Source organism: Xenopus tropicalis, chromosome 5 (assembly GCF_000004195.4).
Source record: "Xenopus tropicalis strain Nigerian chromosome 5, UCB_Xtro_10.0, whole genome shotgun sequence".
Lineage (NCBI taxonomy): Eukaryota > Metazoa > Chordata > Amphibia > Anura > Pipidae > Xenopus > Xenopus tropicalis.
The window spans coordinates 96501801-96525336 of NC_030681.2; the positions used below are offsets into that span (position 1 = coordinate 96501801).

General features: G+C 36.6%; 1 protein-coding gene across 1 annotated transcript in view; it reads right to left on the minus strand.

The window, feature by feature from the left end:
• Window positions 1-1343: 1343 nt before the first annotated feature.
• Window positions 1344-23536, minus strand: part of lrrc1 (leucine rich repeat containing 1) — a 68006-nt gene continuing 45813 nt past the window's right edge. The window contains exons 5-14 of the mRNA NM_204055.1: window positions 19717-19773; window positions 18190-18253; window positions 14868-14942; window positions 13141-13285; window positions 9790-9908; window positions 7797-7880; window positions 6036-6151; window positions 4762-4934; window positions 4109-4245; window positions 1344-1995 (exon numbers count right to left, since the gene is read on the minus strand). Coding sequence (NP_989386.1) covers window positions 1837-1995; window positions 4109-4245; window positions 4762-4934; window positions 6036-6151; window positions 7797-7880; window positions 9790-9908; window positions 13141-13285; window positions 14868-14942; window positions 18190-18253; window positions 19717-19773 — 1129 coding nt within the window. The 3' untranslated portion in view covers window positions 1344-1836. The remainder of the gene's footprint in view (window positions 1996-4108; window positions 4246-4761; window positions 4935-6035; window positions 6152-7796; window positions 7881-9789; window positions 9909-13140; window positions 13286-14867; window positions 14943-18189; window positions 18254-19716; window positions 19774-23536) is intronic.

Consider the following 23536-nt stretch of genomic DNA (forward strand, 5'->3'; position numbering starts at 1 on the left):
CAGGCTGGGAGATGCTGACCTGCTCCTTACTATAGGCTTTGTAGGTCTGGGCTTAAAATACAGCTTCCACTTGCATGTAGGCACACAGTGGAGTTTGCCCGGAAAACGCAAAAGCAAGCATTTTTCGGCCAACCTCTACTTTGTTTCACTATGTGTGCCTGAAAGCAAGCAGACGCTGTACTTTTAAGTGCAGATCAATGGAGCTGGGGAAGGGAGCAGATCCATTTCTCTCAGCCTGAAAAAAAAGTTGAAAGCAGTGGAGCCAATGTTTTGTGTGTCCTTAGCCATATTAGTTCCCAAGCCTTTATCAATGGATTACATATATTTGTAACTGTCTTTCAAGCTGCAATACATAGACCTAACAATGCATCACATTGGTTTTTGGTTTGGAATCAGCAGCATTTAAAATTTAACCAACACTGTAGCCCTTCCTATAAGACATAGATAGAAACTCTCAACAAATACATCTGCCTCGGTACTTCACTCCCTTAAAGGGTAAGTTCACTTTTATTATGTTATAGATTAAACTATTTTAAGCACTTTTTCAACAGGTCTTCATATTGTCCTGTCCGGTCTGCATATCAAAAGGCTATCTGGTTGACTGGGTTACCGATTCCAGCAACTAAAAAAATGATTGTGATGCTTCACATTTATTGTTATTTTTAAAGGGGTTGTTACCTTTAAGGTAACTTTAAGTATGTTATAGAATGGCTGATTCTAAGCAACATTTCAAGTGGCCTTCATATTTTCTTTTCAATAGTTTTTGACTTATTTGCCTTCCTTTTCTGTCGCTTTTCAGCATTCAAATGCAGGTCAATAACCCAAGCAGCCAAATAACTGCTCTGTTTTTATTACTTACCTTTCCATTCAGGTTGCTAGGGTAATTTGCCCCCTAACAACCAGATAGCTGCTGAATTCCAAACTGGAGAGCTACTACATAAAAGCAAAATACTAAAAAAAACACAAATAATAAAAAATTAAACTAATTGCAAATTTTCTCAGAATATGACTCCTTATCATACTAAAAGTTAAGATAAAGGTGAACAACCCATTTAAGTTTACTGTATATGTTTATATTCAGGCCCTCCTCTCTACATCTTCTAGGTGGCCTTGCAAATGTATGCCTTGTTGGGTAATTAAGCCCTTGCAACCAGAGAATAGTTTAAATTCCCAATATAAGATCAAAACATAAAAAAACGAATAAAAACTAAAACCAACAAAAAAAGACAAGTCTTATAATATGGACTAATTTTCAAGGTGAACTACAACTTCAAGGCACAACTGAGTGGTGCACATAGGATAAACATGCTTTTTGATTCAGTGCCATCAACAAATTACAACTATTGACATATGTACCATCCTTTATGCTCTCTATTAAAACACACCAAACCACATTTTCAAGCTCCTATACAATTATATTTATATTGTACACCAGTTAAGCTGCCAAAAAGTAAAAAAATTATAATTTTCACATAAAACTATATAATTTTCACCAGTGTGTTGAAAAAAAATAACTGGTAATAAAATATCCCAGCAGTTAAAAAATACACAATATATTCCCCAAGTAAAAGAATTAAAAAATATGCAGTAGTGTGTACCACTTATTAAAACACAATTCGTAAAATACAAAATTACAGCATTAATTTAGAGATCACAGGTGCAAGCAACTGACTGATATAAGGCACTTCTGTCCAGTAAGCAGCACCTCAACAAGGTTACAAAGGAAGGGAGATGAATCATGTTCTGGTACAAACAAAGGAGAGAATGTGATCCTGGAAGCAGAGGGACATTTCGACAGCAGGGAAGACACAGGAGGTAAGATGTGGAAGTGGAACTCTACACAGACGTGGTCACTCTGTCAGTGGCATTATTGACCTCGTTTTTGTTAGAATCCAGTCCTTTAGCAGCATTCAGGTTCGAACGTATGTTCTCCACAGTCTTTTTCATGTTTTTAAGTTCCCCGGGGTGAGGAGTGGCCCTTCTCAACAGAGTTGCCTAAAAATATACAACAAAATGAACTTCAGGTGACAAAAAGTAAATGATAAGTGCAACACTAGTGCTACATAGCCTAGCATTTATCCCTGAACTTTTAAATTGGCTAAATACAAGTATATTAATAACCAGCATTGATGTAGTTTTAAAAAAATAAACAGACATAATATAACTTTTAATTTAAGGTGGTTGTAAATACAGGCATGGGATCTATTACCTATAAGGCTTGGGACCTGGATTTTTATGAACAAGGGATCTTTCTGTAATTTAGGTCTTCATACCCTAAGGGGCTGATTTACTAATCCACGAATCTGAATGAGAAAAATTCGGATTGAAAAACAAACATTTTGCTACTTTTTCGCATTTTTTGCGATTTTTCGTCACCGTTACGACTTTCCCGTAAATTGTCGCGACTTTTTCGTAACCGGTACGACTTGCGCGAATTGTCGCTTTTTTTTTTTTATAGCCATAACAAATTTCGGGAATTGTCGCGACTTTTTCATTGCCATTATGCCTTTGGAGAATTGTCGCGACTTTTTCATTGCCATTATGCCTTTGGAGAATTGTCGCAACTTTCGTATTGAGAGCTCGAAAAAGTCGCAAAGTACCGATCATTACGAAAAAAACGCATTCGGACGCTTTTCGGACGTTCGTGGATTAGTAAATGTGCCCCTAAGTCTGCTAAATATAATTTAAAAATTAAGAAAACCTAACACAACTGTTAGTTAGCCTCAAGCACAAGCTGCTGTTTTATTACTACAGACAGAAAAAATGTGAATTTGGTACTTTAAATGAACTTTAGAGGAGATGGGCCTCCCATAATTCACATACACATGCATTTTTACTCAGGCCAATCTTACTGTGGCACCATCTGTGCATATAAGCACCTCTGGGGAAAGTTTTAAAATACAGTAGTAAGTATCTGGAAGAGATGCATAGGTAAGTAACCACATCTAAAAACATCCAGCTGCAGAATATGCCTTCCAAAGTGGTCAGATAATACTGACGTCAGCCAATATACTGCTAAATTTCAGTTCCTGCAGCCATAGTGAAGAGGACTGTAATACCTAAGTGCTCAAGTTGAGATACAGCTGTTACTGAACTGCTCTGGCACAACATAATTGCATAAAGACTGTCCATTTTACACTTAATGGCAATGGTAATGGCACACTAGGCAATTTCTATCATTTGCCATCTGAGCAATTCTAGGTTTAAAGGGGTGTGCAGAATACTACTAGTCCCCACAAAGCAAGTGGATTAAAATAACTGCATCACATTGGGTCCTGTCTTAATGACAGGCTTGCACCTCTTCAAAAGCATGGTGATGCATTTTCAAGCGATTTTTGCTTTTACTGCTTAGGACCTGCTGCATAGCACAGTTTAAAATTCACTTTGAAATGGGGCTATTTCTAGAATTTTTTTCACCACCCAAGAAGAGACAGCTCTCAAACACTAGAAATTGTCCAGCCTTTTTAAACTGTTTAAACAAGGATTAAGCCCTTAATTAAAACATCATAGCTAGAAATGCTGTATTATAAATAATGACCTTACTATACTAGTCCAGTAGTTCAGCAGTCCTTTAACAGTAATAATCAATGACTTTTAGAACACCCAGCAGCCCCCCATCTTCTGATCTTTTAGGGTCATTAACATTGCTCATTGGGCTGATGTTAAAAAGCTTAGAGGTCAAGGGAAATCATGAAAACATTAGAACAAAGTGAGGTTATATCTGTCAAAGATGGTGTTATAGGGAGAATTATTAATAAATTCTCATGCACAATGCATTGTTTTTCTCTGAAGTGGAATGCAAGTCTTGAATGATTTCTAATCTTGTATTGTGAATTTTACATAATATACTGTGAACTGGTGCTAAAGCTCAGGTAACTGACAGTAAAACGGGATCTGCACTAAAAAAGAAGGGAACTACTAGGGGGGCAAGTGTGGAGACACATACTGTATTATTGCAAAATGATGGCCTTCTGGCTGTTTATGTCTTATAAACAAAAAATAATATTTGGCTCCGATATTTATTAAATAAAATCTGTGTTTTCCTCTCTGTATTAGTTGCAAATAAATGTATATACACATATAAAGCATATCACACAAGAAACGTTACCGATTCATCATCATCTTCTTCCTTCGTGTCATCTAAAAATCGTATGGCACTTATTCTGTTCATGGCTTTTTCATTCCAGGTTTCATCTGACATGTCATTTACCAAACTTTCAAAAGCCCCGCATCTTGGTAAATTGTCTACAGTAAAACAAAACAAACAAAAAAAAAAAAACAGAGAAAATCAATAGAATAAAACTCTCACATGCCTTCAAGTAATACCATTTCATTAAGTTGTATTATGATTACCTTTTAATACAGACAGTAAAATTCGATATACGATAAATAACGATATTGAGCTGTACCCCGAGACACAATGATAAAGCTCTGCATTGTTAGATGCTGGGTCACAGAATTATTATTTGACATTAGATGTGGGATTTAAGAACATCATTGAGCATACATAGGACCTGCAAAGTTTACTATAGCTTCCGCAACCAACAGAAAACAATAAGCAGGTATTATTTACTTATTATTTTACTAAGCAAGCTCCTTGAAAATTGTTGCTAGTTTAACCTACAAACCTACATTGTAGTGCAAACTGGCTATCGCCCTATTTACCATGGAATTAAGTTGTTGCTTGGGGGAAACAAATACATAAAGATATACATGATCTATAGGAATGCACATGCTGTACAAGACAGGTCAGTGTATTACCTTGGCCACTGGGCTCAGAAGGCATCTGTGGAAATAGTACGCACGTCAAGATTTTCTCACCACTCTCAGGCTCTATATCAGTTTGAAAAGTGAGCAGAGGCTTAGACTGGTTGTCAGACAACCATAACGCCTTTAACTTCAGTGAGGTCAGTGATAATGGTAAATGAGTCAATCTAAAAACAAGTAAAAAAACAAGTAAAAAAAAAAAAACAACTGATAAATAAGATAATAATAATTATAATAATTAAAAAGATAATACTAACATATTGGCAGCCCCCGACCCCCCTTCGTTTATGAATTTTGTTAGTAAGCTTTGGGGGTAAGAATGGGATATTGGCATGGGATCCATAATCCAGAAACCCATTCTCCAGAAATCTCCAAATTACTTCAAAGGCCTTCAAAATATTCCATTTCAATCAAATAATTCACATTTTAAAAAATTATTTCCTTTTACTCGGTTATAATAAACAGTACCTTGCATTTAATCCTAAAATATAATTAATCCTTTTTTGAGGCAAAATAATCCTACTGAGTTTATTTAATGTTTAAATTTTTAGCAGACAATGTATGCAGGTCCAAATTACAGAAAGACCCCTTATCCGGAAAACAAGCAAAACAAGTGAGTGACAACAGGGGTGGGGATTAGCGAAGGCAGTGATGGGATTTGCGAGTGGGGGTTTAGTGAGTAGGAAGGGGTCCAATCCAGGGCTGTGGAGTCGGAGGCAATTTTGGGTACCTGGAGTCGGAGTCGGCAAAAAATGAACCGACTCCGACTCCTACTAAATTTAAATGGGAATAAAAAAAAAAAAAATAAAGCAAGTTTAAATGTCCCAATTCACAAACAGTCATAATTAATTACTTCTCTGCTATAAGAATAAAGCCCAATGCAGGCAGTGCATAAACGAACACGTTGAGTGACCATGAAGCATGCTTTTCATTGACTGTATGAATGTATAAAATACATTAGCAAATATATAAAACAGAGGAGACGGAGTCGTGGAGTCGGAAGTATCAGAAACTGAGGAGTCGGAGTCGGAGTATTTATCTACCGACTCCACAGCCCTGGTCCAATCGGAGGGGTGGACTGTCGAGGAGCCCGGTCAAGTAGCATTGCCTTGGGCAGCAATAGTACTGGGCTCAGCTCTGCCTGCAGCATTTTCTTTCTTGAAAGCGACAGGCCCACTGAATAATACTGCAATAACCGATCCTTTATGACACAAGTCTTTTATAGAAATAAGAGAAAATAGAATTAAAAACAATGACAGTACTTTTACCTGTTTCCAGCAACATCCAAGACATGCAGTTCAGTAGCCTTTGCAATTTCAGAGGGAATCCTAGACAATCTGTTTTCACGCACACAAAATACATTAAGACCGCAGCAACCACCAATCTGTAAAACAACAAGGGCAAAATATTGTAATGCAATATTAAAAAAACAAAAAAACTAAGGTTTCAAAGGAGAGTCATGAATTCTATTTCGGCATTTACACACATTAGGTACAGGAAGGTAAAGGGGCTGAAGAATTCATTGCAGCGGTCTACGACTGGTGAACAAAACATAACTGATGTACCTAGTGATATGCACATTTTTTTGCAAATAGAAAATAGAACTGTTTACTATAGTTCACATATCAAATAATAATAAAATAATATATAGATGTTCCATATTCTCCTACTTTTCTCTCATGAGCTGGTGCTCTCATCGAAGCAGTAGAACATTTATATGTATAGGTGAAAAAGTAACCCTTTAGGAGGTGCTAATCCAAATCCTTTAACCCTTTAAGTGCCACAGAACATAGAATCTATGTTCTGTAGATAAAAGTGCCTAAATGCCACAGATTATAAATTCTACATTCTGCAGCGTTTCCGGGTCTGGGAGCACAGAAGTGGCTTTTAAAGCCCCTCGTTCACTTCCTGCTTGTTCAAGCAAGCCATCAGCAAGCCCTTGGGTGCGATCACCCAGGGGACCCTAGACACCAGCAGGTACATTCAAACTATTTGTCTGCTCTTGCCTGCACTTTCTGGTTCCCCTAATGCCACCCCCAGACAGAATCCTCTCCTGCAGATGCCTTGTTCCAGACAGTTCTTGCTGAATCACAAGACAAATCCTGGATTTGGTGCATCCCAAAACTTTTCACATTACAGCCTAAAAATACATGGCAACTTTTCATGAAAAAAAAATCAACCTACCCACCTCATCATAAAAGAGCAATTTAGATCTGAGTGGGGAAAAAATACATCTTAACAATATTTTTGCCAATTCACCTGTCAAACAAAATCTTATGAGCTTACTAAAACCCACACAAAAAATGATTACCTTTGATTGCTTTTGCCTTTATTTGACCATTATTGCATTAAAGGAGAAGGAAAGGTAAAAACTAAGAAAGCTTTATCAGAAAGCTCTATGTAAATACAGCCATAAACACAGAAAAGCTGCTAGAGAGTCCTCTATCAAAAGAAACACAGGATTTCTTGTCTCCTTTTTTGTAAACATGTTGGGGATCTGGCTTCCTTCACTCCTGGGGCGAGAGTCTGCACAGCTCTCTCCTCTCCTGCTCCACCCTCCGATAAGAATGCATATAAGAACTCACTTCACCCTCCCTTAGGAATGTGTAATCTGAGCTACCAACGGCTAGGGCTGCAAGCAGGAAGCTACTTAAAATGGCAGCTGCTGTCTTAAACAAATAGAGGAAGCTTTACTCCGGTATGGTGATGCTTTCTGCAGAATAAATATAGTGTTCTAGGTGGCACTATGTGGCGAATGTATTGGCAGTAAAATGCCAAAATGACTTTCCGTTCCTTTAAACACCTGTAGTGATGAGCAAAATTTTTCGCCAGGTTCCACCACAAAAAAAAACAAAACAAAAAAAAACCCCACTTTCATAGACACTTCCATTGGCAGCAAAAAAAAAAAAGTTGCGTGGTAAAAAGAAGAAGTTGTGCAGCATCGTAAATTTTTCGGCAAAGCGGTACAGAGTCGCTCATCACTACACTCCTGAAAAAATTATTTTATAAAATTGTGTGTTTTTACTCACCTCTTTTGGCAAAGACATTAATTTATTCCTATCTATGTTTAAATTGCAGAGCTTCTTTAATTTCCCAATGCTTCTTGGTAATACCTGGTAATGAGAACAAAATTATTTCTTAATTAATATAGTGGAGCATAGAGAAAATAGTATAAGGGCTAAACTCCACAAGTAATTTTGATCAGATTTTATATGCTCCACCATGCAACAGTACATAATACCACAATATTTTGTAGGATCCTACAAAATATGATCTTCGTAGGCTGTAATGTAAAGTTAGATGGTGTGTTTTGTTAATGCATCCACATCTGACAGTCAGTGTAATTCAATGCCTAGGGTCATTAATAACCCATTTAAAAATGGGTTGTGTACCCGAAACATGTCGTGTGATTAAACACACCTTGCAGTATTACCTGCTTTGGCTTTTCCTTTCACATATGGTAAAGTTTTACTTAGCAGTTGTACGTCTGGACGGGAAAAAGGAAAAAGCTTTGCTATACAGAATTTGTGTATGGAAATTGCTTCCATTTAAAATGTATTTGTGTAAATTTCCTGAAATAAACACTCCTAAAAAAGTTTCTGGAAAAAATTGTCTGATAACCTCACCCTCAACACTACTGAATTTGTTTTCACTGAAAACAATATGAATGCTTTAGTGAATGAGATTAGCACTGCAAAATTATTATTTACTTTTGATAAAGTTATAGCATACTTCTGCTTGCATCATTTCTGGTACAGGTATGGGACCCGTTATCAAGAATGATTGGGACATGGGGTTTTCTGGATAAGGTATCTTTCCATAATTTGGATCTCCTACCATAAGTCTAATAAAAAAAAATATTTAAACAGTAATTAAACCCAATATTATTGTTTTGGCTCCAATGAGGATTAAGTATAACTTAGTTTGGATCAAGTACAAGGTACTGTTTTATTATTACATTAAAAAATGTGACTTATTTGATTAAAATGGAGTCTACGGTAGATGGCCTTTCCGTAATTCAGAACTTTCTGGATAATGGGCTTCCAGATAAGGTGTCCGATACCTGTACAAAGAAGTCTAGCTACTTTCTGTTTGTCATGACTCTAGCTGCTTTACCAGATTCAATGGTCTTGTATTTATTTATTAGACTTTATTCATATAGTGTTGTCAATTTTACGGTTTTAAAGAGATTTTTTTTATCATTTGCATCAAGACCCAGTAAAACTTAGTCCATTTTTTGAGTTTGCATATATGGCTTGACTTTGCCTTGGACAACTCCCAATGACTTCTATAGAAACTTGAAAGCTTTTAGATAGTGAATTTTAACATTCAAGTTTTTTGCACTTAATAGCAGACATTCAAGTTCTTTGAACCATAATTCGAATTCGAGTTTTTTAGAGCAAAAAAATTTGAATCGTAGAAAAAATCAAACTCGAACATAATGTTGTTACCGTTACAAAGATGGCTCTAAAAAGTGTGGCGTATGAATACTTTTATAAATGGCATATTATAATTTTTTAAAGGCCTAAAACAATGTCCCATATAAAGAAAAACATTTCTAAAGTAGGATTATATTACTGATAAGAGCATATGTCCTGAATAAAAGGTGCCCAGTGCCGAAGTCTGTGCTCAAGAATTCATTCTTCTTCAGGCACTTAAACAAATGAGTTAACTCTGCTGGCTAAAAGCCAGAATTCTTGAACTGATTACAACTGTGTTGAACAGTGAGCTTGCAAGTAACACTGGGCGAAAGAACATTGTTCTGGCATGAGTAATCCCCAAGCTCTAAAAACAAGCCTCAGAACAGGAAAAGGACTTCCCAATTATCTACCCATGCCCTGAAAGGACACTGAATCGAACATAGCTTTTAGCAAGCACTTTATTTCTGTCAGAACAAATTATGATGTGATCACAACACACAAAGTAATAGGCTAGGACTGCACAGGGATTTGTTACATCATTGACTATGATCATTATCTATAAGCTACAACTTCAACACATATATATATTTTCTACACTTACCAAGAGTTGGTTTTCTGTAAGGATTAGTTCTGTAAGGCTTTCACATTCTCCTATGCAATCGGTTAACTGCATTAGACGATTCTGATCAACTTTAAGGATAGACAGATTTTTTAACTTCCCTTGAAATGATAAATACAACTATATTTAAAAAACAGTAATAAAATCAGGGAAAATACAAGTCAACGAGTTAAGATGCTTTGCAAAATATAAATTGTATAAAGCATTTTCATGTAGCATTCTTGCAATTTTAAACCGACAATACTGTGTTGGCTAGCAGAACACATAGTTCATTCATCCATTTTGCAACAAAAGCAAATTGTTTGATACAATACATGCTTGCCCACAAGATACCAGAAAATAAGGGCACAAAATCCTCTTGCAGTGAAACCGCAATACAGATGCTCCCATACATTTGCTGAACTGCACTGGATGTTACAATATATTACATTTAAAAAAAAGAATCAATTATTACTTAAGAAACAGATATTGTTTCTGGCTGATTACATTTTTAAACATACCCAATATCTGAACTAAACAATATCCATAGACGGATATTGAATCAACTGGCCACTATACAGGCAACAAGAACTGTTTTGTACAATATTATTGGTATGTGTATAGTTAGTGGGGCTGAGAGAAAATTCTGGTATAAAAAAAAAAAACAATGTTGGTGGTTTATTTTAACTCTACTTTTTTGTATACAGTTTGATAAGTAGATCCCAGACTGTACTACTACAACTGACTACATGGAATCCAAGAAGACACTAGAGGGTGCTGTTTCTGCCTTTATCTTGCACAGATTCATAGATTACTGAGAGAATAAAAAGGACAGAATCACAGAATATGGCACAGCTCTCTCTCTCTATTATATATGCATTTATATAACTTTGAGAAAGGCTGAGGTGTTCAGCCGAAACGTCAGTTCGTCTACCCAATAAATACTTTTTAATTTTTGCACCTAAGTCCTGAGAGAGCGGCTTCTTTTTCTCCTTTTCTTACACACACACACACACACATATATATATATATATATATACATATATATATATTATATAGTCTTGTAAAGAATCGGCACTCACCAATATCGGGGCAAAGGCTGGGTGCTGACAAAAATAATGCATCAAACTCAACAATTGAAAGCACTCACAGGTACAGCATCAATCAGGTCAGTGATTTATTTCAGCATACCATCTACGCGTTTCGATCACCACAGGATCGTCATCAGGATGATAGACAGGAAGTGAAGTGTCAGGTTAAAAACCCGCAGTATCCAATCAGTGTTTATACAACATTAACCCATTCAATAACATGTGCAAAGTGTAATCAAATACCAGGTACTTAAAAAATCCCCATATGATCAAAAATAAAATAATTATCAAACATCTAGACTCATGATAATACATAAACTAGGACATATCCCATATATATCAATGTAGTAAGTCACATGGCAAAGCTCATAGTGAAATATAATTTTAAAGCACATATAAGTCAATCTATCAGGACAAATGACAAAGTCACATGTCATATCTAAAAATTGAATTTATAAATATCACCATTAACTTCAATACTCATCTAATCTCATGCTAATACATAGACTAAGACATATCCCATATATATCAGTGTAGTAAGCCACATGGCAAAACTCATAGTGAAATATATTTTTTTAAAACACATATAAGTCAATCTATCAAGACACATGACGAAGTCACATGTCATGTCTAAAAATTTAATTTATAAATATCACCATTAACTTCATACTCATCTAAACTCATAATAGTGCATAAACTAGGACATATCCCATATATATCAATGCAGTAAGCCGCATGGCAAAGCTCATAGTGAAATATAATTTTAAAACACATTTGAGTCAATCTATCAAGACACATGACAAAGTCACATGTCATGTCTAAAAATCGAGATGATAAATATCACCATTAACTTTAATACTCATACACATTAACTATTACATACTAATAGGGAAAATAAGTTACCCACCCAAAGTTATAATGTGATAAAAACTAACGTGTTGTAAAAAATAATTTAATTTTCATAGTGAGATTTAGGAAATGGGAACAAATAAATGGACAAAAATTGTCCAATACTAATAAAAAACATTTCTTACAATCTTTATAAAGTTAAAAGCAGTCACACTTAAAAACATTTAAGGAAGTCACTACATAAAGACCAAGAAACATCACCTAGGATAGTGGATGATCAAAATAGCATCAAATATCTTAAATTAGGATCACGCTAATTAACTGACTTAAAATTACATAAACCAATCCTATCTAAAAAGATTGGTCATAAGGCCATCATATAGGAAATACCCAGGGACACAACAGTCAGTTTATATAAAACAAGATAGTGATAGCATCTCATTTAATCCCCTAGGGGCAATTGTGTCAAGTCTCCGGATCCATTGGGCCTCCCTCTGCAGCAGTAGCTTGGATCTATCTCCACCCCGTGCAAGGGGGGGAATATGATCAATCAATATTGCTCTCAGCACGGTCATGTGTCTTGATAGATTGACTCATATGTGTTTTAAAATTATATTTCACTATGAGCTTTGCCATGTGGCTTACTACATTGATATATATGGGATATGTCCTAGTTTATGTATTATCATGAGTCTAGATGTTTGATAATTATTTTATTTTTGATCATATGGGGATTTTTTTAGTACCTGGTATTTGATTACACTTTGCACATGTTATTGAATGGGTTAATGTTGTATAAACACTGATTGGATACTGCGGGTTTTTAACCTGACACTTCACTTCCTGTCTATCATCCTGATGACGATCCTGTGGTGATCGAAACGCGTAGATGGTATGCTGAAATAAATCACTGACCTGATTGATGCTGTAGCTGTGAGTGCTTTCTACTGTTGAGTTTGATACATATTATATATATATATATATATATATATATATATATATATATATATATATATATTCATTCATTCATTTGATAAATCATTAGTAATGTAATTTCATCATTTTTAAGATTATTAATAACCCATTAAAAAATGTATTTGTGTACAGTTCTCAAAACACACCCTATTGCATATTTTAGGGAACAATTGTAGGTCTGATAATTAATTCTTGTAATCAGTAGGAAATGATCAACAACAGTTTTACTGCAGCTACTTGATACTACAGATCAAAATGTCCGCTGCTGTAACCTTAAGGTTAGGAAGAACTGAATTCAGTATAATAAGTCTCTACATCACCCTAGGTGTTACTGTATTTGTTTCACCCAAAATGCTTAGTAGAGAAGGGGACAGTGAACTCGTTCATTAAAAAAATTGCCAGGAGAAGATTAGTTTCCCTTTAGACTGTAGTAACTTACCAATGCCATCAGGTAAAACCTCAATGGAATTATGTGACACTAAAAGATCTGTGAGTGACTTCAATCCACTGATCTCTTCAGGAAGCCTTTCCAGTTTGTTTTCAGACAAATCCAAACAAAGAAGATTTTTTAGATGTCCTATTTCCTGCACCATGGAAAGCAGTTACAAATTAATTCAGATAAGAACATATTTTAGAAAAATAGAGACCACCACTTGTTTCAAATAGGGAGGTCTACATTGTGCCCTATGCAAAAAATGTCACCCACAAACCAATGCCATTGTACCGATATCCCCCCCCCCCCCCCCCAAAAAAAAACAACATACACTACTTGCACATTTTATAGCACTCAAATATACCAGTATATGGAGCACTGGATGGTCAAACTATACTAAAACAAATGGCTACACCATCATATTATACAAGTGATTAGCCTGCATTATTGCACAAAAAACAGAGATATGATCAATGAGTCTATGACCCAGAAAGACCCATACACATTGCAAGAGATGGGTCCTATGCAATTTTTTTTCAAGCAGATCTAGTGAAATACATATCCAGTTTGGCTGATCTTACAGAATTGCTCAGCCATCAGTCCATGTGGGGACCACAGCAGAGACTTTTCAACAGATCATCTTGCAATCCCATTTCAGTAAAATCACCTGTACAATTGAATTACTCCACACAAGGTGGTTTCCAAAACTTGAATGTTTGATATTAATTAAGCACAAAAAATTTGAAAAACTCAAATGTAAAATGTTGCGATCTACAAGCAAGCTTGAGAGTTCATGTAGAAGTCAATGGGGCAAAATATATGCAATTTTTTTTTCAACATTCAATTCTTATGACTATACCCCGTGTATGAAATAAAAGGCATTAAGTATGCCTAGGTGCAGTAATCAATATCAACCAAGTTGCATGCTTTTAAACAGCTGAAGAGTGAATGCTATCTGCTGATTGGTTGCTATGGCTTACTGCATATAAGCTAACAGTACCTTTTATTATATAACCTCATATAAGCATTGATTTCATGATGAACAAAGAGCCTTTTTAATCATCTTAAAAGTAGCCCTTTTGGAAACTGAAATAGGATCTTATCAGCCTTGAGGCCTACTGCACACTACATGTGCTATGCTCTAGGCATGGAAGCAACACTTTAAGCATGTTTAGGGGTATCTTCAATTAACAACTTACGTTCTTAGATTTGTTGCTGAACTACAGGACAAAATAAGAATGTATTGAACACTGAAGGCTATATTCCACAAAGCCCACAGCATTGCATTTTAACCACAATGATTAATGTTACTTATGGAGAATATTAAGGTTTATCTAAATGAATGGTCTAAATGACTGTCTAAACCTTTGCATGTTGTGCATCTTATTTTAATCTCACTGATTTAAAATACTGATAAATGAAGGGGCGCACTTTTTTTCACATGCTTCATTTGTATTTCTTTTTTTGTCAATTATGCAATGGACAAAAAAATTTAAATGGTGCAAGATTATTGTTATATAACATCACCTTTATCTATAAAAATGTTGAAATGAAGACCAAATATCTGTATTTTGAAAAAGTCAAAAATTGCCATTGCACTTACATTTTCACATGACTGTAGTACTATACAGATCTGCAGGTCACATTTAGTGGTATCACCATAAATGTTTTTTCAGTAGAATGATTTTTTTTAAGAATTAAAAAAAAATGTATCATAATATAATAGGACATACCGGAGGTAAATCTGCAAGCTGATTTCCATCTAGCCAAAGGTCCTTAAGTTTATATAGTGATCCAATGGTCTCTGGCTGCAATGAGAAATATGAAGTCAGATTAAACAATTATTTCACAAATAAAAAACATGATATATATTATACCAGCAAGAAAATACAGAAGACTATGTTCATAGCATATGTGAGGTAAAGCCTAGTGGTTCAAAAATACAGACCTTAAAGGAGAAGGAAAGGCTAATAAAGAGTTAATCTCAAGCTGCAGGCATACCTTCAGTTGTCTCAATAGTGCCCTTAAGTTTCCCCATATTTCACCTGTTCAGAAGCCAAACAGGAAGAAAAAATGCTGAGCTGTGTAAAGAAAGTTCCCATAATGCCTTGCTCCTGCACAGACACCCAGACCAAGTGAACATGCTCAGTTAGTAAGACTATGGGGCAGATTTACCAAAACACGAGTTCGAATCCCGAATGGGAAAAATTCGGATGGAAACGAAAATTTCTGAAGATCGCAAATATCACGAAAATGCTTACGAAAAAATCATATTAGTCACGATAATATCATATTGCCAAAATTTTCGTACCAAACGATTGTAAACAGCGACAAAACTGATCAGATTTTTCGCACTAAAAACACGAAAAAGTCGCACAAGCGGCGAAAAAAAAACACAAGGTACGAAAAAGTTGCGAAAAATACGATTGGAAAGATCGAACGAACGCTCAGAGCGTTCGTGGATAATTAAATGTGCCCCTATGAGTCAGCTTCCTGCTGATTGGCTCAGATCCACATTCCTAAGGAGGGGGGGTGAGTTCTTAGCATTCTTGAGGGAGGGGAAACAGCAGAGAGCTGCTTGTCTCTGGCACATGAATTACAGACACAAGAAATCTTTTCACAGAGAAGTCAGTGCAGCATTTCTGTGAGTGCTTATGGCTGTATTTACATAGACCTTTCTGATAAAGCTTACTTAGTTTTTACCTTTCTTTCTCCTATAAGTAACTTGCTGACAGTGGTTTGTATGACTGCTTTTTAAGGAGACCTTATACTACTATTACCTGTCAACAAGAAAAATAAGTATATTCCGGACCACGGATTCTATAAGCACACTTGCACGCAAGCTAGGGTTAACACTGAAGCTGAAATAAGGATAACATATTTTTAAAGTAAAATATGGGGACACCCATATAAAGCATCTTCCTACTGCAGAATTGTGGGATGAGTGAGCTAAAATCAGGGACATGCATGAGGCAGTTGGTGCAGAGTTACTTCCCAGGCACCATGATCCTAAAATGAGACCTGCCCCTTAAAACCAGGAGTGATGGGAACGCTAAGCTAATAGGGTGAAAATATTAGAATTAAGAGTTACAAAAACTGCATTACATATTGACTTTTTTGGCTAAAGAATCTCTAACAATCTATTATCCTTAGCTAACCCGATAGATCTCTCAACAAACAAATTAGAAAGAGTAGTTAAAATACATATTATTGATTAACATTCAAAGTCATGTTTTTGCTTGAAACAAAGAATTTATCTATAATATTACAAATGTTTGCAGATCATGGCTAAGTAGAAGCACAAAGCGCCTTATTATTACTAGTATTGTTTTGAAGATTATCATCTATAACAATAAAACACATTACTTGTGCTCTACAGCAGAGATGTTTATATGAAGCCCCCCTTTAATCAAGGGCTACACAAACTCAACAGAATTTTTGTATGACATTATCATTTTGATATAATTTAGCCTGAAAACAAGAACAAAAAGGACAAATTATTGTGTAAGAATTTGCACAGCATTGTTCTACAGTAGGCATCCCCAACCTTTCTGGCCACACACGTGGCGATTTCGCCACTAATGTTCAGGGCTGAAACGGCAGATAAGGAGGTAGAAACAATAGGATTTCTACCTCCTTCTGCCGATTCAGCCCTGACGGCAGATTTTGCTCTGGCGCCTTCTATGGCGCCCGATCAAAATCTTTTAACCTGGCCGATTGGCGAGTCGACCGATATCAGCAGCCTCCTCCGATATCGGTTGACTCGCCATACACACACCGAATATCGTACGAAACGAGGTTTCGTACAATATTATCAGTGCGTGTATGGCCAGCTTTACTTGTGAGCCACAGTCAAATGTAAAAAGACTTGGAGAGCAACACAAGTATCATAGAGTTCATGGAGGCGCAAAATAAGGGCTAAGATTGGCTATTAGGTATCCTCTATGCACACTATCAGCTTACAGGAGGCTTTATTTGGTAGTAAATCTTGTTTTTATTCAACTAAAACGTGCCACCAAGTCAGGATTTTGGGGAACTGAGAGCAACATCCAAGGGGTTTGTGAGAAACATGTTGATCATGAGCCATTGGTTGGGGATCACTGTTCTACAGGTACTACTAAAGGTATTATCCTTTTAATAAACACACAGTTAGGATTTTAAAATCAGCCCTGGTAATATCCCCTCTCCTAACACTGCACTGCTGGATAGGACAACAAAAAGATTATTATGTTGATCTCCTTCTCCCTCCATGAATATTAAAATGATTTGACATATCCTAGATGCTAACTATGCCAATAAGTATATTTAATGCTTTGCAACTACCAACTCTTTCGCTGTTGAAGAACTGTAAACCAGCATCACATCACAAACAGTTATACAAAAGGACAATGTTAGTCTAAATACCAGTAAGCCACAGGCTAGGACCATATTGCTGACATTAGTGATATACTGAATCCAGGATTCCGTTTGGGATTCAGCCAAGATTCAGCCTTTTTTTTTAGCAGGATTCGGCTAAATCTGCATGCCTGGTTGAACCGAATTCTTATAATAAAGTGACATTTCATCACATACACACAAGCTGAGTTTTTTTTTTTAACCATTGCACTGCATACTTTGAGGGTTTGGCTTTGGTTTGGTATTCAATCCTTCACAGAGATGGTTCATGGTCCTGCCAAATCCCAAAATAGTGGATTTGGGGCATCCCTAGTTGACATGGATAGTGCCATTTTTTGATGCTAGTGATGGGCAGGGGTGTGGTACATTTAATACTGATCATAATGTCTTGGCAGAGACTTTAATACGCTCTAAAAAGGCACAAGCTACCAGTGAAAAACAAGCATGTCTCAGAGGAGGCCAACAAACGTAGAAATAACCTGGAAGAAAATGGAGGAAACTCCAAGGACTTTGTTGCACTATACTAAATTACATGGGAAATTACACAAAAGTCCTATACAATTTTAAAGCATCCCGTTTCACTTTAGTCAGCCCATAACCATCAACATCAGAATAACAAACCACACTGACATATACAAAAAATACACACATATTGCTTACCAAATTATAAAGTTCATTGTTTCCTATATCAAGCTCTTCTAATCTATGCAGTTGCGCAAGAGATCTGCCAATGCATTAAAAAAATACAGTCAGTGTTAAGAATTAACTATTAGTTATAGCACAATTGTATGACAGTACAGAGGATGGGGATACAAGCACATGACATAACAGTTTACACATACAAACAATAACATCTTACTGAAGCAGACATACATTATTCCAGATGCATAGTGTAATAGGTATAGTACATTTCTAAATCAGTCACTCTACCAAAAAGTGTATAAAGGGGTACAGTCATCAGGTATTTTTAAATAGGAGAGAGGCAAACTGAAAATAGTATGTGCTTTAGCAGGCATGTGTCATATGTTCTGGGAATCATTCAATAAAATGTTATTAATAGATTTCAGCATTAAAGTTAAAAAATACATTTAGTGTTGGAAAAAACTGGGCTATTATTCAATATGTCTTATAAAGCAATTGAAAGGGGATGCGGAAAAAATTATTGTGTTTTTCAGTGTTTACAAGGAGGAAATAATGTGAAACCCTAACCTAAGGGCAGCACTAAATTTCCCTCTACTAATCCAGTAAAAGGAACAGATGCTGCTTAAAGACAATTAAAATGCCCACATCTGAATATTATCCAGTGCATTCACTTGTGTGATAAGGTTGAATTTTAAGTGTTATTTGAAGTGGGGCATGGGGTTGTCTTTTTACTAGTGCCAATGCACAGCTGGCTCACAGTACATCAAGAGACAGGCAAAATTGAAGCTTCTAATCCTGAGGCCTTTCAGCACATTTTGAGCCTAGAGTGGTAATAGAAACATTTGTTTTCTCTTGATGTATCTCAATTAACACATTTACGCAAAAATAAAATCAGTAATGTACTTTTAGGCTTGTCACTAGTTTAATATTTAAGCATAATGAGACTTCCAGCCAAGTAATGGTTATTGTAATGCATGGAGTATTAAAAGTCATTTAGAAATTATATTACTTCTAGCTATTTAACTTAGCCGGGAAGTATATTCCTCTTTTTAATTAAATTCACATTGTACTTAAAACAAAATGATGAATGCACTTCCTAGAGATGTGGTAATGGCAGATTCTGTTAATGCCTTTAAGAGGGGCCTAGATGAGTTCTTGAACAATCAAAATATCCAAGGCTATTGTGATACTAATATCTACAGTTAGTACTAGTGGTTGTATTTATAGTTTATGTATGTGAGTGTATAGATTGGTAGGTGTGGGTTAGGTGTGCTGGGTTTACTTGGATGGGTTGAACTTGATGGACACTGGTCTTTTTTCAACCCTATGTAACTAACTATGTAATTCCATGTATTGTGTGGCCCTCTCTAATACTGCTAACTTGTTCTGGCATTCAGACACATAACAGGTGGTGCTAGTAAACTTTAAGAATGTTATATGCATAGCTAGTCCTCTTTATATGTCACAAAATCATATTAAAGTGTGAGCCATCTTGCACCGACTGATTTAGTAAGAAATAATACAGTGTAATACATATCAACTTACTCTGGTAAAAACGTTAACAAATTTTCTCTTAGCTCGAGAGATACCAGGTTGGATAAACTAAAATAAGAACACAAAAATTAAATTAACCAGTACTGTAGAAGGCACTAGGTACAACTTAAATGTAATGTACATGCAACATGGAATCATTATTGTAAATATAATACTATGAATCAATAAAATGTTTTTTATTACCTACAAATAGAAAACAAGTAGAGCATTAAGAGCTTTTGATTAATTTGCATTAATGACAATCTACTTCTCAACTGCAGTACTGTTATTTCTCTCAGCAGGCCCCTAATTTTAATCAGAGCAAAGACACCTCTGTTTAAGAAAATAAGGTAGGTAGATGAATTTACTAGAAACACTGTACCCTTAAAAAATAAATGTTCCCTTCATTGTACAACAAATAATTTAGGACTTTTTTTTAAGCTCACTGCAGACCTGGCACCTTTCCCTGCAGAAAACATTTTCTCTTTCTTTACAAGATCAGGCACAGGTTGAATCTAATGCCCTGCTCTAACAGATAAGTTGCACAACTGGGTTCCAGCAGAAATAGCTCCTACATGTCTGAACTAAACCCTGCTCTTAAAGGGGTTGTTCACCTTGAAATTAACTTTTCATACAATGTAGACATTGCTATTCTGAGACACTTTGCAACTGGTTTTCATTTTATTATAGTTTTGCAGTTATTTAGCTTTTTGATTAGCAACTCTCTGCAGAAATTTCAGCAGCCCTCTGGTTGTTAGGGTTCTGTTTACTTTAGCAACCAGGCAGTGGATCAGAGACTGGAATATGAATAGAAGAAGTACTAAATACAAAGATAAGGTATACATTGTAACAATAAAAAAAAAAAAATTGTAGCCTCAAAGAGCAAAAGTGTTTTGGCTAGCGGGGACAGTGACCCCCCATGTGAAAGCTGGAATGATGTAGACAATGAAGGCAAATAATTCAATAACTATAAAAAAAAAATAAAAAAATAATGAAGACCAATTGAAAAGTTGCTAGAAATAGTACATTCTATAACATACTAAGGGGCCCATTCATTAAAGCATGATGACCACGATTAGAAAAAAAATAGTATATAAGTTTAGAAGTTTTCGTACTGTTAACGATAATATTGTTAAAAAAGTCAGACTTTTTCATGATACATTCGTTATTCCACGAAAAAGTTGTACTTTTTGCAACAACAACGAAAATTTTGTTATTCATTCAAGCTTTGGTTTTGGACTATCTTTAGGCCAGGTTGGAGCTGCAGAGTGCCATTGAGTCCTACAGATGGCTTCCAAAATCATGCCCTGAAGTTTCAAAGTCAGAAAGATTTTCGTATCATTTACGATTATCGGATACGAAAATTGGGTAACTTTCGGATCACAACCACAATATTTTTGTACAACCGCGACACAGATTTTTGTGCAATTACACACTTTAGAAATTGACGTTGTTACTATTATATTTTTCCACCACTGTGATAAACAAGAAAATAACATTTATTTTAAATGTTAAAACACATTCCCTATAATTCCACCTTAAGCAGGGTGTAAAGATTTCTTACAAGTTCAGAAGATTATCTGTACTGTACATAAAAAAAACATACAATACTCATATTATAAATCAAGCACTAGAACATTACAGTGATCACTAGTGATGAATGATTCTGTCTGTTCACTCCACCAATTATGGGCATTTGATGATTAATTTTTCTGTGAATCCATATCTGGAAAAATGTTTGCTCATCACTAGAGATCGCCTTATATATAGGTCATACATAAGCCATCATTTATGAATGTAAGTGCAACATGCAATTTTTCAGACACAAAAATCGCCATTTTTTATCCATAAAATATATTTTCCCATAACTACAGGGTACTTGCGGGTGTTCTAATTGCATCCTCTGCAATGGCTCCCAATACACCAAAATGGACAAAAATGCACCTGTGTTTTGATGCAAGAGGCATCTAGTATTTTCAGAGAGGAGATTGCTTAATTTCAGGAGCGTGCATTAAAGGGACAGTAACACCAAAAAATGAAAGTGTATAAAAGTAATTACTATATAATGTAATGCTGCCCTGTACTGGTACAAGTGGTGTGTTTTTCCTTAGAAAGACTACTATAGTTTATATCAGCGCTGTCCAACTTCTGTGGTACCGAGGGCCGGAATTTTTCCGGCCTCCGTGGTGGAGGGCCGATTATGGAAGCTAGTTTTGACCACTCCCCTTTTTAAAACCACACCCACTTGACACCACACCCATTTTATTGCATGACCATAGCCGTATTAATGGTGGTAGTACAGCAAAAACCTGCCATAATCTGCCTTCCCTACCCTGCCTGTGTGTGCCATACTCTGCCTGCCCTACCCTGCCTGTGTGTGCCATACTCTGCCTGCCCTACCCTGCCTGTGTGTGTGTGCCATACTCTGCCTGCCCTACCCTGCCTGTGTGTGCCATACTCTGCCTGCCCTACCCTGCCTGTGTGTGCCATACTCTGCCTGCCCTACCCTGCCTGTGTGTGCCATACTCTGCCTGCCCTACCCTGCCTGTGTGTGCCATACTCTGCCTTCCCTACCCTGCCTGTGTGTGCCATACTCTGCCTTCCCTACCCTAGCTGTGTGTGCCATACTCTGCCTGCCCTACCCTACCTGTGTGTGCCATACTCTGCCTGCCCTACCCTGCCTGTGTGTGCCATACTCTGCCTGCCCTACCCTGCCTGTGTGTGCCATACTCTGCCTGCCCTACCCTGCCTGTGTGTGCCATACTCTGCCTTCCCTACCCTGCCTGTGTGTGTGTGTGCCATACTCTGCCTTCCCTACCCTGCCTGTATGTGCCATACTCTGCCTGTCCTATGCTGCCAGTGTGTGCCATACTCTGCCTGCCCTATGCTGCCTGTGTGTGCCATACTCTGCCTGTCCTATGCTGCCTGTGTGTATGGCACACACTGGTAGCATAGGGCAGGCAGAGTATGGCACACACAGGCAGCCTACAGTGACAATGCTGGCACTACTCCTACAGTCTGCACAATAACTATATATTAAAAAACTTTTTAATTGCAGTACCACCACAATATATGTTCTTTTTAAAGTGTGTAGGGTTTATTTGTGGGTTTCTACTGCTGAGGTGTGAACAGGGGAACAATGGGGGTGATTAGGGCCTGAGCCTGAGGTGTGAACACTGCAGGGGGTGAACAATGCAGAGATGAAAAGGTGTGAACAACACAGGGGATTAAATTTTTAAACAATACTGGGGATTACAGCCTGAATCTGAGGTGTTAACCATGCAGGGGCCAGTTAATCTCAGTACTGATACCATTTAAAGTTAACACAAAGGTAAGGCATCAAAGCAGCCAGACAGGTGGGGGGCCACACAGAGTGGGGTCCGCGGGCCGCCAGTTGGACAGCACTGGTTTATATAATAAAGCTTCTGTGTAGCCATGGGGGCAGCCATTTAAAGGAGAAAAGGCACAGGTTACTTAGCAGATAACAGATAAAACCCCATTATATTCTACAAAGTTTATCTGTTATCTCCTATGTGCCTGTGCCTTTTCTCCTTTTTCCCAGCTTCAATGGCTGCCCCCGTTTTAACATAGCAGCTCATTTATATAAACTATAGTAGCATTTCTGTTGCAAACTTACCAGTTTTACCAGCGCAGGGCAACTGTACATTATATTTTAATTACTTTAAAACACTTATTTTTTGGTGTTACTGTTCCTTTAAAAACAGCAGCTTGTTGCTTGTTGCCTTCATGTTAAGGGTGGCAGTAGCACCAAGGTTTCCTTTAAATCATTAGGCACAGTTGCTTACCATTGATCAGAAGATGTAGGACAGCA